This window comes from Dendrobates tinctorius, unplaced genomic scaffold (genome assembly GCF_039654945.1).
Source record: "Dendrobates tinctorius isolate UK_male_01 unplaced genomic scaffold, ASM3965494v1 ptg000023l, whole genome shotgun sequence".
Classification (NCBI taxonomy): domain Eukaryota; kingdom Metazoa; phylum Chordata; class Amphibia; order Anura; family Dendrobatidae; genus Dendrobates; species Dendrobates tinctorius.
The window spans coordinates 7,559,795-7,576,535 of record NW_027361691.1 but is presented as its reverse complement, the minus strand read 5'-3'; the positions used below and the strand labels follow the sequence as shown (position 1 = coordinate 7,576,535).

Here is a 16,741-nt window from a genome sequence, read left to right as displayed (position 1 = left end):
CTTACGGACACGGAGTTTGATTCCCGGGGAGACCTGATCACAGGAGGGACAAAAAGTGAAAAAAGAAGGCTACAAATATCTGAAGGGCTGTCACAGTGTAGAGGGATCATCATTATTATCAATTGCACGTGGAAACACAAGAAGCAATGGAATGAAACTGAAAGAGAGAAGATACAGATTAAATATCAGAAAAAACTTTTTGACAGTGAGGGTGATCAATGAGTGAAACGAGAGGTGGTGAGTTTTCTTTCAATGGAGGTCTTCAAACAGAGGCTGGACAGACATCTGTCAGAGATGGTTTACTGAGTCCTGCATTGAGCAGGGGGTTGGACCAGATGACCCCGGAGGTCCCTTCTAACTCTACCATTCTATAATAGTAAGCAAAATGTTAAGGCAGAGAAAGTATGTTGGAAAGTTGCAAAACTTTTCCTTAGGCATTGATTAAACTTTACAAATTTAGACTGACAGTGTCCCTTTTTGGTGCAATGAAGCGATTCGGCCTCCGCAGAGTTAATCCCGTTCATATCACTTATTTCTGCACTCCGGTAATTGTACCTTGGTATTTTTAGATCTTGAAGCCGACAATCAAAAAGATGATTTATTAATTGCAGATTCTCTTGCTCCATTTTACAGACAGACACTTCCAGATCCTGAACGTCTTTCTTGTAGATATCAAACTGCAGGGGACAAGAAATGTTAACCACGATCTTAATTCTGTGACGGTCTTAAAGGGAATCTTCCTTTTCAAACCCCTTCTCAATTGGTTAGACCAATATTGTCTAATTATATCTTTTTAGTGGATTGGAGCTGCGTTTTTCTTATACAGAGTTCCAAATCCCGTGAAAAGTCACAGAACTAAATGATAAAATTCTGTCTACCTGCAGTCGCCACTAGGGGGAGCTCACACTTCTGAACTCCGTTTCTAGCTATGGAATTACCTCTCGCTTTAACCATTCGTTTTCGTTAATCTCTCTCCGACTCTCTTCATCAATGTGCTTCACTGCGTCCTGAAAAATATTTAAAGAAAAACATTGTTTTCCTTTCTTATCAGATCCTGTATATAATGTATTGTATAATGTATTGTATATCTACCATAACATATATCAGCCATAATAATAAAACCTTCGCCAGAGAATTACATCTCATGAAATGTTAGGCAGCGGAGAACTTGAAATTCGGTTCTAGAAGTTGATTTAAGTGCAGAAATCCTGGCACTTACAACCTCGGCTCTATTAGTGAGGTTATTAATGGTCTGAGGAAGGTTCTGCTGCTGAAGCCACTTGGGCAAATCATCAAGATCCGCTGCTGGCAGCTTCTTTGTAATCACTAATGTCCCAGATGTGCTCAATGTTTTATTGCAATTCATAAAGTTTTGAACCACAATTGACCTTCATCAGATAAACAGATTACTGACTGTGTCATAAAGAGGGTATTGCACATAAACACGCCGGGGGATCAGTGGTAATCCGCTTAGCATGGAGCGCAGGACCAAGTAACTTGGCTTTCATAAGGGATCCACATTTAGTATCTAACGTATTTTACCTGTGTTGCCATTTCTCTGGTTTGATCCATTTTCTTCTCTGTTTCTTTGTCAATGTCGTGTTTTGTTTTCTCCAAGTTTTTTCTGAAATATTCTTTTAAAGATGAAAAATAGAAATTAAATTAAAGAAGAACTTCCGGAAGTGAGACAACAAATCATGGACATAAGTTTCATCATTAGGTTGTCCATGATAAGGGACAATCACTATAGGGAAGAGGAGTTGGTTGTTGTTTTTTTTTAAGGTTTCAGAGGTGCATGTTCAAGGATTGTCTGGAGACCAAGGATGGCCTGAAAGACCAAGCTACTGGAAACTGAGGATTGCCTGAAGCTCTAAACTACAGGAGATTCATGGCTGACTGATGCATCAAGCTACTGAAGAAGAGTACAGCCTGAAGGAAAAAACTACTGGAGACTAAAGACTGCCTGGAAGACCAAAAACTACCAGAGACCAAGTTTATATTTCAGAAAAAGAGATAAAAGGCTTGGAACTGTCAGTAAGGCAAAATATTTATTTCCATTGCTGGACTGATAAATGTGATGCCATACTCACTGTTTAAAAAAAATGTAAAATCCAAGAAAAAACAGGGACCAGCGGCATTCACCATCCAAAAATCTCCTATTTCTTTGTCACCTATTAAAAGTGCATTGCTTTAGGGAACAAACCGCTGATGATGGCCATTTCGCGCTTCTAAAGGTCTATATAGTTTATGCGCTAGTTGCAGCGTGAAACGGTTGTTGTTAAGTGCTCTCAGTGAGAGAAGCATCTTGTGGGTGTGATACCTTTTAATGGCTAACAAATTATAGTAAATGATGTTACAAAGCAAGCTTTCGGGACTGCTTACGTCCCTTCATCAAAAAACGTAAGCTTGCTTTGTAACATCATTTACTATAGTTTGTTAGTCATTAAAAGGTATCACACCCACAAGATTCCTATCTTGTTTCTCTCACTGAGAGCACTTTATATATTTTTTTCTACTGGCTAACACGGTACCAAACCACTTTTTTCGTTTTACGGTTGTTGTTAGCACGTCCAGCTTGGATGGTGAGTGACACTCGACCCTGTTTTTTCTTGAATTCTAACGGCGATCAAGGACTGCCTGAAGTGACAAACTTCTGAAGATCGAGGAATGTCTGAAGGACAAAACTACTGGAGACCAAGGACTGCTTGAAGGAGAAGACTTCTCCAGACTGATGACTGCCTGAAGTGCCAAACTATGGAAGACTGAGGAATTCCTGAATGAGCAAACTATTGGAAACTAAGGACTACCTGAAGGACCAATCTAAGCCTACTTTCAGATTTGCATTCGGAGGCACAGTGCAGGGCCGCCGCTAAGCTCCGCGCTCCGGTCAGCTCCTCCTCTGAACGCATGACACTGCATGCGATCAGCGTACCCTATAGTTAGCGTTGGGTACGCTGGCCGTGCGCTGGGCTGATTTTGCCGGCGCTTGCGCCCTTTTGGTGCTGCGCCAAGCGCACAAAAATGCAACACACTGCGGTTTTGTGCGCTCGGTGCAGCGCCAAAAGGGCGCAAGCGCTGGTAAAATCAGCCCAGCGCACAACCAGTGTACCCAACGCTAACTATAGGGTACGCTGATCGCATGCAGTGTCATGCTATCAGAGGAGGAGCTGACCGGAGGAGGCGCGGCTGGGAGCAGAGCGTAGCGGCAGCCCTGTGATGCGCCTCCGAACGCTAGTCTGAAACTAGCCATATATTGACCGTGGACTGCCTTAAGCTCCAAACTACCAGAGGTTGAGGAATGCCTGAAGCACCAAACTACTCTAGACCAAGGACTGCCTAAAAGAGAAAACTTCTCCAGACTGAGGACTGTCTGAAGTGCCAAATTATGGAAGACTGAGGACTGCCTGAAAGACCAAGCTACAGTAGATTAAGAACTGTCTGAACGATCAAGCTACCATAGACTTAGGACAATCTGAACTACTAATCTACTGGAGACTGATGACTGTTTGAAGGTTCAAACTACAGGAGACCCGGGACTGCCTAAAGCATCAAACTACTGGAGACCAAGAATTCCCTAAAGTAGATAACTGCTAAAGACCACCTTAGCTGTCAATCTATCAGAGACCAAGGACTGCCTGAAGTACCAAACTATTATGCATCAAGGGATGTTTAGACTCAGGTACTGGACACCTAGAGAGCTCTGGGCCATCACAGTGCGAGATATAAAAATAACTGTCTACAGCACCAAGCTTACAGACTTCATGAACTGTTGCAGACACCAAGAACTGAATAAAGTTCTAAACTATTGGGCACCAAACACCTGAGACCACATGATGTATGGAGGATGAAACCACTGGATAATGTGGACTACCTAATACACATACCACTGTTTGTGTTTGAGTCTTGGGTCTAGAGCACCTAATTTTGTCATCAAGGACTGTCCAGGGACGCCAAACAATGGAAGACCAAAGGAAGTGTGAACTAATTAGACACTAAGGACACTTTGGAACATCCAAATAGCTGGTTGTCAAGAACTGTGTTAGGAGCACCATAATTCTAGAAATGCAAACAGAGTCACTGGGTATCAAAAGAGACAATATCCATTGTTCAAACCTACAGTATCCTGTATTGTTTCCACAACGTCTCTGAAATCTAATTTTGCTTGCACGCCTCCTCTGTTCTATGGCCGAATGACCTTTTTTCTCAACAGATACATAGAGATTCCTAACAAGTAAGCGAGCGAACGTCATCTACCGTCTTTCTAAATCCCACCAAACTGACCATCTATGTCAGAGAAGTTCTGTTTAATGTCGCTGATCTCTTCCTGTAGGTGATTAATCTGTTTGGCGTGTTCCCAGCTTCCCACATTCTTATACTGCAGCCAGTAATCCTTTTCAGCTTCTGCTACCAGAATCTGATGCTCCAGACCATTTATCTCCCCGCGAAGCTCTAAAAACAAAGACGTAAAAGTCAGGGATGAAAGACATTGTGTTTTCCTTCCTCCATGTAGATGTGTGCCACCAAGTATAGTCACTTCCTCCACAAGTCAGTGGAGGCGAGATCCATCATTCACGTATGAAGCGTGTATGGCAAGTCAAAAAAGCTGAAATCACCAAATCATGAGACACCAAGCATTGCAGTTATATTTTTTAGTGACAGTAACTATAAGAAAAAAAATTTGTTTTGAAAGTGTTTCCATAGTAACAGACTACAAACAAACATAATGTAGTCTGATCCTACAGTTATATTTCCTTCCACTTGTCCTCCACGTTTGGTAACATGGTGAGTCCATAAAAACTGGGAGGCAGATAGAAGGAAGTACGACTGCAAGATTAGACTACACGGGGTGTATTTGTAGTCTGTATCCTTGGAAACACATCTCTGCATCGGGGCTGTATACACAAGGCAAACAAGCTGTACGTTTTACCAAAAATGATATATTTTGTCCCTAAATAACTGGTGTACATAGAATCACTCCAAAATGTGCAGCTCTTTTGATGAATCGGTCTAAAACATCCATAGAGGCCACATTGGTGCAAAAAAAAAAAAACCTAGAAAACTTTTAAAAAACAGCAATTTGTTCTCAAATCAAAAAAATCATTAATTCAGAGCTATTAGTGCAAAAAAAAACTGGTGAAAAAGCAATGCTGAATTGAATTTCTGCAGCTGCACCTCCCTCTTCTCCCCAACTCCATGTCTTCTGTTTACATTTCTTATGTTTGCCCCAATTAAGGGGTTGTTGTAATAAAGGAGTCGGTAAGTTATGAGCTGCTCCCACGCCAATCTGCCTGTCTTCTTTTTCTAGTTCTTCTCTGAATATTTGAGGTACTGAGGAGGGTTGTAGACAGAGAGAGGGTAAATATAGGCTGCTGGAAGGTGAGGCAATACTACTTTACACTAATATGAGGTTGGGATGTCTCCTTTTCTAGCTGGAAGCCTCACACACATACATTAAGGGAAAAATACTGCAGCTGCATCCCCCTCCTCCCTACCTTTTATTTACCTTGTTACTATTAATGAATTTTATTGGTGACTGAGGAAGTTTGACTAAGCAGATCCTTCGGCTTTCGAGCTCCACTTTAAGGGCAGACTGCGATACTTAATTGCTCTTAAACTAATAGACTTTGCCGAGATGAAGTGGAAAAAGGAGCCGGGAGATCTGGGCTCTAGGGAGATAAATACTGAGTATTACTGAAGCGCTGTGCAAAAAGAAAATGTAAAAATAGTCTCATTCCCAGGAGAATTGTCACTGGTAACATTACAGAGAACATATCTTACGACGGATACGAGTACTTAAAAGGAAAGAACGCCTAGAAATGAAGGTAAGAAACAACTCGAGAACATTTTTCTACGAGATCTTCTAATAAACCATCTTCAGCTTGGGAAAGAGTTGGGACTTCGAGTGGAAGCTCGAGGAAGGTTTCGGCTACAGCAAGCTGCCTCCCAGCCAGAAAAAAAAAGTGCAACAACTTTCTTAAAACTTGTACTAGAAGGAGAAAACTGAGATATGGACAAATACAGAAGACTTATCCAAATTACTATAGTGTTATCGTTCAAGGTCTTATGTCTGTTTTGGTCAGGACATCATATCTTAGATGGAAATGTAGATACATTCTGCCACTCAGTAAACCTGGTGTGAGAAGGCCGAACTGACCGTTTCTCATGCTTGTCACAGCGCGAGAATAGGTTTTTATTTTTAATCAACTTTCGCCTTATCTGAGATCTGGTACGAACGTGAGACTGGAGGGAAGGCAATAACCAGCTGTGACGAGGCTCTGCTCACAATACGCTTGGACCATACGCTTGACGAATGTGGCGTAAAAGCTCTTGGCTGACACATAGTATTAAACTCAAATTTTCACCTAAATTCGGGTAATATTCAGTGCATGGAAACCGCATACAGTTTAGACCGGCTAATGTGGTACAATTGAATGTTTGGTCCAGTACCTTCAAATAGTATTTCCTTCTGGCGGATATATCCCCACTTCTCTTTTATCAGCTCATCCACTTGTTCTCTGTTGACGACTTCTTTCTTTTCCATTTCTTTCTCCTTGGCCTTTGCCTCACTCAGCAGCTCCTTAACGTGCACAGACTGCTCGGCTTTTAGGCGCTCGTTCTGCGAGTTACATTAGAATCAATGAGAAGTGCTTACTTTTTGCTTAGCTATCAGGCGGAACGTTCTGCAGCCTCAGGGGGTTTCATTAGAATCAATGAGAAGTGCTTACTTTTTGCTTAGCTATCAGGCGGAACGTTCTGCAGCCTCAGGGGGTTTCATTAGAATCAATGAGAAGTGCTTACTTTTTGCTTAGCTATCAGGCGGAACGTTCTGCAGCCTCAGGGGGTTTCATTAGAATCAATGAGAAGTACTTACTTTTTGCTTACCTATCAGGCGGAACGTTCTGCAGACTCAGGGGACAAGAACATCTGTAAAAAATCCCGACCCTACTTTTCCTTCATCACCCGAACCCTTAAGCCTCACACTTACAGAGTAAACAAGTCAGCTGTTACTGCCTGCCCTCCTGCTGCCACTATCATTGCAGTGGCTACTCCCTATCAGCGCTGCTGCCACCTCCTCCTCTGCCTTGCCCGACTACCCTCGGCTCCAATTAGGGATGGCTGCCTGGATCGGGGGGGGGGGGGTTGATTGTAATATTTTAATGGCCAATATAATTAGGAGGGATTTGTCTGGAGTCTATATATATATAGGAGGGTCTGCATATACAATGGGGGTCTGGGTAACTGTACACAGGGTGGTCTGAGGATTGTATACTGACAGGTTCTGGCCTGCAACCTATTCATAGGGCTGGAATCTCTGGGTTTTGGCATGTGGTCTGAATTCCTTTTGGGGTCTGCTTAGAGAGTTATGTGGGTTTGTATATAAACAAGAAAAACCCATGGAAATATTTTTTTATTTTTCAATCCACCTTTCGTTTCCCACTTCTGAGTCATGACAAGATATGTCACATGATGAACACCATCTCTGTCCGCTAATGGACCCTACTGGCTTATAGTAGGGTCTGTCAGGTCAACATTGTAGAATCCATAGCCTTGTATGCTGCTATATTCTCAGTCAATCATCAGGGCATGCTGGGAGTTGTAGTTTCAAAACATCTGGATTATAATAGGTGGCCGGTCCTTGCTCTAGATTGGGTATGGAAATTTAAGGCTGATCTACAAAAAAAATGTAATTTAACCATAAAAGAACGCTGATCTGAAATGTGGTCAGAATCCAGCTGGAGCGAACTTTCCACTCTACGCCTATATGTCTCTTTTAGCTGAATGCTCAGCTCGGGATGCCATCTCCATTTATTATGTAATTATTGACTTTATGGGAGAACCCCCTTTCTGTAAATAAGTTGTCCGGCGTCTGGAACCCCAGATATTATTACCTAGTTGCTGGGTTTTAGTTCAGATGCACATTAAATACATGGGTTATCCCGGTCCATCAGAGCAGGATCTACAGTTACCTACCCCTGGGTAATACAGGGTGGCCCCCCGTATGACATCTCTAGCTGCCAATATGGACTCCATGAGTCAACACCTTAAGGCCATGTGCACACGATGCAGATTTCCAGCGAATCCGCAGCGGATTTTACAGCGCAGAAACATTGCATATCTGCATTGTGATGTACCGTAGCATGTTAATCAATTGAAAAAAAAAAACGCTGTGCAGACGCTGCGGATTTTTCCGCGGTACAAAATCCGCAGCATGTCACTTCTTTTGTGCAGTGTTCTATCTCCCTTGTCACCAAATCCGCAGGGGGAAAACCGCACAAAAACCGCAAGAAAACCGCAATAAAAATGGAAGAAATCCGCAGGAAAAATGCAGGTCATTTGACCTACGGATTTCTTCAATTCTGCGCGGAATAATCCGCAGGACAAAAAAGTACGTTTGCACTCAGCCTAAAAGGTGAAGCTTTCATCACTCTCATCAGAATGTGACCTACTGTTATGTGTTAATTTAAATGTTTTAATTTATTTAATTTATTTTTTATTTTATTTCCCTATGACTATCTGTATTAAAAATAAATAATGGAGATTATGCAATTTTCATATTGATCACTGGGGCTGTTTTAGACTTTGACTTTGTGTTGATTTGGGAAATGCACATGTACATTAGCAGAAATTTATAGCCCTCCGACCCTGTCTTTTGTATAGATGCAACTAATGTGTGTGTGCAAAGTTTGTTGTCAATGAAGGGGAGCAGGGTAAGCTGTGACATCGCTTATCCGGATTGGTGGATCCTCTGTTATCTACTGTATATAGAGGTGTTATCAGTCCTTGTACGGGAGGAGGAGGTGAGCTGTGACATCACCTATTGTGAATGGTGGATCCTGTGTTATCTACTGTATATAGAGGTGTTATCAGTCATTATACAGGAGGAGGTGAGCTGTGACATCACCTATTGTGAATTATGGATCCTGTGATATCTACTGTCTATAGAGGTGTTATCAGTCATTGTACAGGAGGAGGAGGTGAGCTGTGACATCGCTTATTGAGATTGGTGGATCCTCTGTCATCAACTGTGTATATATATATAGGTGTTAGCAGTCATTATACAGGAGGAGGTGAGCTGTGACATCACCTATTGTGAATGGTGGATCCTGTGTTATCTACTGTATATAGATATAACAAGAGAACATAGAATGGCAGATTTGCAAAAATTTGCAAAAATTCTCTGCAGCCAAAAATATGGCAGTAATCAGCAAGTGCTGAACAACAAATACAGGGTATTTAGTCGATAAGTTTTTTTGCAAAAAAAGTATACCAAGCTGCCTCACCAACGTCAAGGTAACCCGTGTTGAAGCAGATATATGTATATAGAGGTGTTATTCAATTGTGAATGGTGGGTCCTGTGTTATCTACTGTGTATAGAGGTGCTATCAGTCATTGTACAGGAGGAGGAGGTGAGCTGTGACATCACCTTTTGTGAATGGTGGATCCTCTGTTATCTACTGTATATAGAGGTGATATGAGTCATTGTACAGGAGGAGGAGGTGAGCTGTGATAGCACATATTGTGAATGGTGGATCCTCTGTTATCAGTCATTGTACAGGAGGAGGAGAAGGTGAGCTGTGACATCACCTATTGTGAATGATGGCTCTTATGTTATCTACTGTGTATAGAGGTGTTATCAGTCATTGTACCGAAGGAGGATGTGAGCTGTGACATCACCTACCGTGATTGGTGGATCCTGTATTAGCTATGGTATATAGAGATGTTATTGTAATCCTGCCTCTGATGATAAGACGCCTGCTGAAAACTCTTCTTAAAGAGAAGATTGCAAGATTACTAATGTGTTTTCTTAATAAATCTCTTGATAGGAAAAAAAACCATAGGCAACATTTTTAAAAAAATATATGTTAACCTAAGGACCTCATTTAAAGAATATGTCATTTTCTAATGATCGCTTCCCTTTACTTCAATCTTCCCCTCTGTCGTTTGGAATGATGGCACTTACCCTTTCTTTATATCTCACATTCTTTTCTTCCACTTGTTTCACCTCAGCCAGTAACTCTTCAATCTGACTCTCTTTCATCTGAATTCTAGAATTTGAATTAATGTCATATCTGGATGAAAATCGCTCTGCAACGTCACGTAGGGTAACTACAAGTGCAATGGTGGAACTTAACGCCCTTCATGGATGACGAAACAGACGGTGGAGAGCAACTTTCTACACCTGATGAGGGCTTTACTCATATAGAAGAGATGTGGTGAAATCAGGCACCTGACGTGATGATCACATTGGTTCTTTATATGTGGAGGATATGAATGTTCGGCCTCCTGTTTGACACATTCTGAATGAACTAAAGGAAACATGAGCTTCATCTGGGGGTAAAAATGGGTCATAAACAGCTGATTGTGCTCCAGATGAAGCACTAGAGGAGAAACAAAGAAAGAAAAGTGGACGGGACGAGGATCGATACATTGCTACAAAGCCTGGACTCTGTGACCAAATGACTACAGTAAAGAAGCAACTTATAAGACCAACCAACATCTCCTCTCCATGCGTAAAGTCCTGATGTTACTACTATAGGCACGTGTTGGTGTACGGTGATTAACAAATATACATTTTCTATTGACAGCAGTTCTTGTATCATTCATCAGTTGAAAAAAAAAAAATTTGCAACATTTTTGGGCAAATATATTCCAGTTCCTGCCTGGAGTGATGTATGTCTTTTTTTTTTTTTTTTTTTTTTTTTTTACATTTTTTTTTTTATTGTGCAAATTTTGCTATATTTTAATGGAACATGTGACTTTTTGTGCTAAAAAGTCTAAAAAAAAAAAAAAAAAAAAAAACGGTCAAGCACAAAAATAAAGGGAATTTTTTTTTTTATTTTCTACAAAAATTATGAACCATTTTAAAGAATTTGGTGCAAACAAAGTCAATGAATACCGCAACCCAAAGAGGAAAAAAAAGTGACTTAAAAAAGGCAAATAATGAATTGCTATTCTCAGATCACCTTTAAAAGGCTTTTTTGCTGTAAAAAATCCTTTTTAGGCCGGTTCACATTTGCGTTAAAGGCCGCAGCGTCGGCCTGCGCACGGCCACCGCTAAGCCCCGCCCCCTGCAGCGCCTCCGCTGGTAGCTCCGCCTCCGGGCGCATGACGCTGCATGCGTCATGCGTCCCCTATCTTTATCACTGAGGACGCAGGCCGTGCGCAGTATGCATTTGGCGGCGCCTGCGTCCTTTTGACGGTGCGCCGAGCGCAACCAAATTGCAACAGGTTGCGTTTGGCGCTGGTCGGCGCACCGTCAAAAGGACGCAGGCGCCACCAAAACGCATACTGCGCACGGCCTGCGTCCTCAGTGATAAAGATAGGGGATGCATGCAGCGTCATGCGCCCGGAGGCGGAGCTACTGGTGGAGGCGCGGCAGGGGGTGGGGCTTAGCGGCGACCGTGCGCTGGCCGACGCTGCGGCCTTTAACGCAAATGTGAAACCGGCCTTAATTAAAAATTCCCCCGATGACGGTGCTGATAACGGAGTGTCTTGCTGCCGAATGCTCCAGCAATTAGCGATAAGATATGTGGGAACAAGGAAACAGGTGTTCACAACCCCTATAGTGCCTCCACAGGAGAAATGAAGTATTACATATTTGTCATTAAAATGGGTTTGAAGATATTGAAGTGTTGAAGGTATTTGACGAAGGAGGGGCCCTAATGCAAAAACGGTAAGAAAACTCCCTACCCACTATGCTAAGTCATTTATAATACTTTTGTGGCAGAGGGGATCTGGGGCACCATGGCCCGGGTATGACTGCTACCTTTGAACCCCTCGAGCTACACCCCTGATACTCACTGATAAGCCAGAAGAGCTTCCGCAAACGTCATCTTGTCTTCCTGTGACTTTTTACTTTGCTTCTTTTTCTTGGATCCTTTCTTACCCTTCTTCTCACTCTTCCCCATGATGATCTAATTTGACTGGGGAAAAAAAAAGAAGAAAAATTATGTGAACACTGCCATTTTATTTTCTTTAGGGATTGCTAGATCCCTGTGGCCAATCAGTGCTGACTTCACTCTTCTCTCCAATGGATGTAATTGACATCCGAAGGTGGTGAAAGCAGCGACTGCTCTCTCACTTCCCTTGGATGTCCTGATTTGTCCAAAGGAGAGGAGAGTGAAGTCAGCGCTGATTGGCAGCAGGGATTGCATGACATAATGATGTCACATGATCCCCGTGAGAGCCAGTGCTGACACTGCTGTAACAGCGCCGTCATAATCCAGCATCAACAAGTCTTTATAAGGGATCGGTCCTATCAAACTAATCTGATCAGCTTCTATGAGGAGTAGTGATGAGCGAGTATAATGTACTCGTTGCTCGGGTGTCCTCCGAGTATTTTGGCGTGCTTCGAGATTTAGTTTCTGTCAAAGCAGCTGCATGATTTGCGGCTGCTGGACAGCCTGAATACATGTGTGGAATGGATGCATGTTAGGGAACCTCCACATGTATTCAGGCTGTCTAGCAGCCGCAAATCATGCAGCTGAGGCGACGAAAACGAAATCTCCGAGCACGCCAAAATACTCGGAGAATACTCGAGCATGCTCAGGAAAACCTGAGCAATGAGTATGCTCGCTCATCACTAATGAGGAGGTAAACTCTATACCGGACCACGGCGTCATATAAAAGTTTTGTACATAAAATGAGAGCAATGGGACTGAGGGAAAATTTGTGCAATTGGGATAAACACTGTCTCAGGCCGGTTTCACATGTCAGTGGCTCCAGTACATGTAGTGACAGTTTCCTCACGTACCAGAGACACTGACACATGTAGACACATTAAAATGAATGTATCTCTGCACATGTCAGCGTTTTTTCACGGACCGAGTGTCCGTGTGAAAAACACGGAGACATGTCAGTGTTCGTGGGAGCGCACGGATCACACGGACCCATACAAATCAATGGGTCCGTGTAAACACGTACTGCACACGGATGGCGTCCATGTGCCATCCGTGTGCGTTTTTTAAAAGTCATAGGGTTAACATTGAAACAAATATTTTCAATACACGGACAGCAAATGGATCACACACGGATAGAACACACGGACATACGGATAGCACACGGATGTAACACAGATGGCCTACGTATCCACACGGACATACGGACATGGATAGCTCCGGGACCGTTTTCTCTGGTACCGGAATTATCTGGACGTGTGAGACTGGCCTCAGTGATAGGAAGTGGGGTGGTTATTAATGTAACACACTCTGGATCACGGTTAATAGTGGGTACCACAGGGGTCAGTATTGGGCCCTCTTTTTAATATGTTTATCGATTACTTTGTTGAAGCACACAGAGTAGAATGTCAACAAATGATACTAAACTCTGGAAGGTAATCAACACAGAGGAGGATAATTTAATATTACAGAAGGATGTACAGTGGATACGGAAAGTATTCAGACCCCTTTAAATTTTTAACTCTTTGTTTCATTGCAGTCATTCTTTTTTTCTCATTAATGAACACTCTACACCCCATGTAGAAATTTTTGCAAATTTATTAAAAAAGAAAAACTGAAATATCACATGGTCGTAAGTATTCAGACCCTTTGCTCAGACTCTCATATTTAAGTCACACGCTGACCATTTCCTTGTGATCCTCCTTGAGATGGTTCTACTCCTTCATTGGAGTCCAGCTGTGTTTAAACTGATAGGACTTGATTTGTAAAGGCGCACACCTGTTTATATAAGACCTCACAGCTCACAGTGCATGTCACAACAAATGAGAATCATGAGGTCAAAGGAACTGGCCAAGGAGCTCAGAGACAGAATTGTGGCAAGGCACAGATCTGGCCAAGGTTACAAAAGAATTTCTGCAGTACTCAAGGTTCCTAAGAGCACAGTGGCACATATGGAAGTGAGACTATGGATTCTTTACTGTACGAGTAGTGAGACTATTCTTTACTGTATGAACAGTGAGACTATGAATTCTTTACTGTACGAGCAGTGAGACTGTAGATTCTTTACTGTTCGAGCACTGAGACATTGGATTCTTTACTGCCTGAGCAATGAGATTATGGATTCTTTACTGTACGAGTAGAGTAGTGAGACTATGGTTTCTTTATTGTAAGAGCATGCCACATGATGTTGTAAAATTCAGTCGACACTTAGATACTTAGACGTTGATCCAGGGAACTAGTCTGATTGCGTTCGTGGTGTCAGGAAGACATTTTTAAATGTCAAGATTTACATTCATATCATAGATGAAACCCGCTGCATCAATAGAGCCATGAGCAGCAGTGTGTGATTGTAATCTAAATATGATGGATTTAGATTATATAATCCATCAAAAATCCAAGACTGCTCACAACACCTGCAACAATTTCATTCCGGGTACTCGGCAGTCAGAGCAAGCGTAGATGCATAAATTGCAGTAAAGCCGACACTCCGTACACGTTGAAAGAATTCTTTATTGGTTAGTTCATAGATCTATGAATAAGGAATCTACTTCCGAAACGCGTTAGTGTTATTTATCCGTGTCTAAACAGATGGATTAAGCAATAAAGAATTCTTTTAAGGAGGAATGAGTGCCGGGTTTCTTCGTCAGATTATATAATATTACAAAAAAGGTAAAAATAAAGCAAAAATCCCAGAAATCAGTACCGGATCCTACATCTTGGCTGGAACAGAAGGAACAATAAACAGCTGGATGTGGGTTCTTATTAAATCTTGACATGAGGGACAGGGTCTCCTGATGAAAACTCCCTCCTGCCTCTTATCCCGAGAGGAAAATGTGTCGTCATTAGAGGAAGAATCACTTCATTTATGAACTGAAATAGGACTGGGTTCTGTTTGGCGATTTCTGTTGTGGATGAAGAACAGCTGAGTAGACAGGAAGGGAAGGTCCAGCCAAAAAAAATTCATTATCCTCAGATTTTATACTCGGCGTGAAAGCAAAGTCTTGTAACAGGTCCTGAATTACTGGGGGTTTCGTATGGTATACGGGAAACTCAGCATCAAAGGGGCCCATTCATAAAAGTCTAAATACAGAATGGACAGAGCCAACGCAACTCACAACACAAACTGTATGATCAGCTGCACAATTATATACATTCATCTGTACTCAACCCCAGAGCCAACATCAAACATACAGTAAATAACTGCAATCAGAACATCGAGGCAGCAGCAGAAATCTGTTTACATAGGGGCAGGATTATAGTAGTTATATTCTTGTACATAGGAGGCAGTATTATAGTAGTTATATTCTTGTACATAGGAACAGTATTATAGTAGTTATATTCTTGTACATAGGGGCAGTATTATAGTAGTTATATTCTTGTACATAGGGGGCAGTATTATAGTAGTTATATTCTTATACATAGGGGCAGAATTATAGTCGTTATATTCTTGTACATAGGAGGCAGTATTATAGTAGTTATATTCTTGTACATAGGAACAGTATTATAGTAGTTATATTCTTGTATATAGGGGCAGTATTATAGTAGTTATATTCTTGTACATAGGAGCAGTATTATAGTAGTTATATTCTTGTACATAGGGGGCAGTATTATATAGTTATATTCTTATACATAGGGGCAGTATTATAGTAGTTATATTCTTGTATATAGGAGAAGTATTATAGTAGTTATATTCTTGTACATAGGAGCAGTATTATAGTAGTTATATTCTTGTACATGGGGGGCAGTATTATAGTAGTTATATTCTTGTACATAGGGAGCAGTATTATAGTAGTTATATTCTTGTACATAGGAGCAGTATTATAGTAGTTATATTCTTGTACATAGGAGCAGTATTATAGTAGTTATATTCTTGTACATGGGGGGCAGTATTATAGTAGTTATATTCTTGTACATAGGGAGCAGTATTATAGTAGTTATATTCTTGTACATAGGAGCAGCATTATAGTAGTTATATTCTTGTACATAGGAGCAGTATTATAGTAGTTATATTCTTGTACATAGGAGCAGAATTATAGTCGTTATATTCTTGTACATAGGAGGCAGTATTATAGTAGTTATATTCTTGTACATAGGAACAGTATTATAGTAGTTATATTCTTGTACATGGGGGGCAGTATTATAGTAGTTATATTCTTGTACATAGGGAGCAGTATTATAGTAGTTATATTCTTGTACATAGGAGCAGCATTATAGTAATTATATTCTTGTACATAGGAGCAGTATTATAGTAGTTATATTCTTGTACATAGGAGCAGTATTATAGTAGTTATATTCTTGTACATAGGAGCAGTATTATAGTAGTTATATTCTTGTACATAGGAGCAGTATTATAGTAGTTATATTCTTGTACATGGGGGGCAGTATTATAGTAGTTATATTCTTGTACATAGGGAGCAGTATTATAGTAGTTATATTCTTGTACATAGGAGCAGCATTATAGTAGTTATATTCATGTACATAGGAGCAGTATTATAGTAGTTATATTCTTGTACATAGGAGCAGAATTATAGTCGTTATATTCTTGTACATAGGAGGCAGTATTATAGTAGTTATATTCTTGTACATAGGAGCAGTATTATAGTAGTTATATTCTTGTACATGGGGGGCAGTATTATAGTAGTTATATTCTTGTACATAGGGAGCAGTATTATAGTAGTTATATTCTTGTACATAGGAGCAGCATTATAGTAGTTATATTCTTGTACATAGGAGCAGTATTATAGTAGTTATATTCTTGTACATGGGGGGCAGTATTATAGTAGTTATATTCTTGTACATAGGGAGCAGTATTATAGTAGTTATATTCTTGTACATAGGAGCAG

The 16,741-nt window shown here is 41.1% G+C and overlaps 1 protein-coding gene across 1 annotated transcript in view; it reads right to left on the bottom strand.

Moving 5' to 3' along the window:
• The window catches only part of CCDC83 (coiled-coil domain containing 83), a 56,299-nt gene that overhangs the window by 18,450 nt on the left and 21,108 nt on the right, over window positions 1–16,741 (bottom strand). Inside the window, exons 2-8 of the mRNA XM_073569237.1 lie at window positions 11,803–11,924; window positions 9,962–10,046; window positions 6,448–6,616; window positions 4,282–4,449; window positions 1,543–1,634; window positions 939–1,007; window positions 556–677 (exon numbers count right to left, since the gene is read on the bottom strand). Coding sequence (XP_073425338.1) covers window positions 556–677; window positions 939–1,007; window positions 1,543–1,634; window positions 4,282–4,449; window positions 6,448–6,616; window positions 9,962–10,046; window positions 11,803–11,909 — 812 coding nt within the window. The 5' untranslated portion in view covers window positions 11,910–11,924. The remainder of the gene's footprint in view (window positions 1–555; window positions 678–938; window positions 1,008–1,542; window positions 1,635–4,281; window positions 4,450–6,447; window positions 6,617–9,961; window positions 10,047–11,802; window positions 11,925–16,741) is intronic.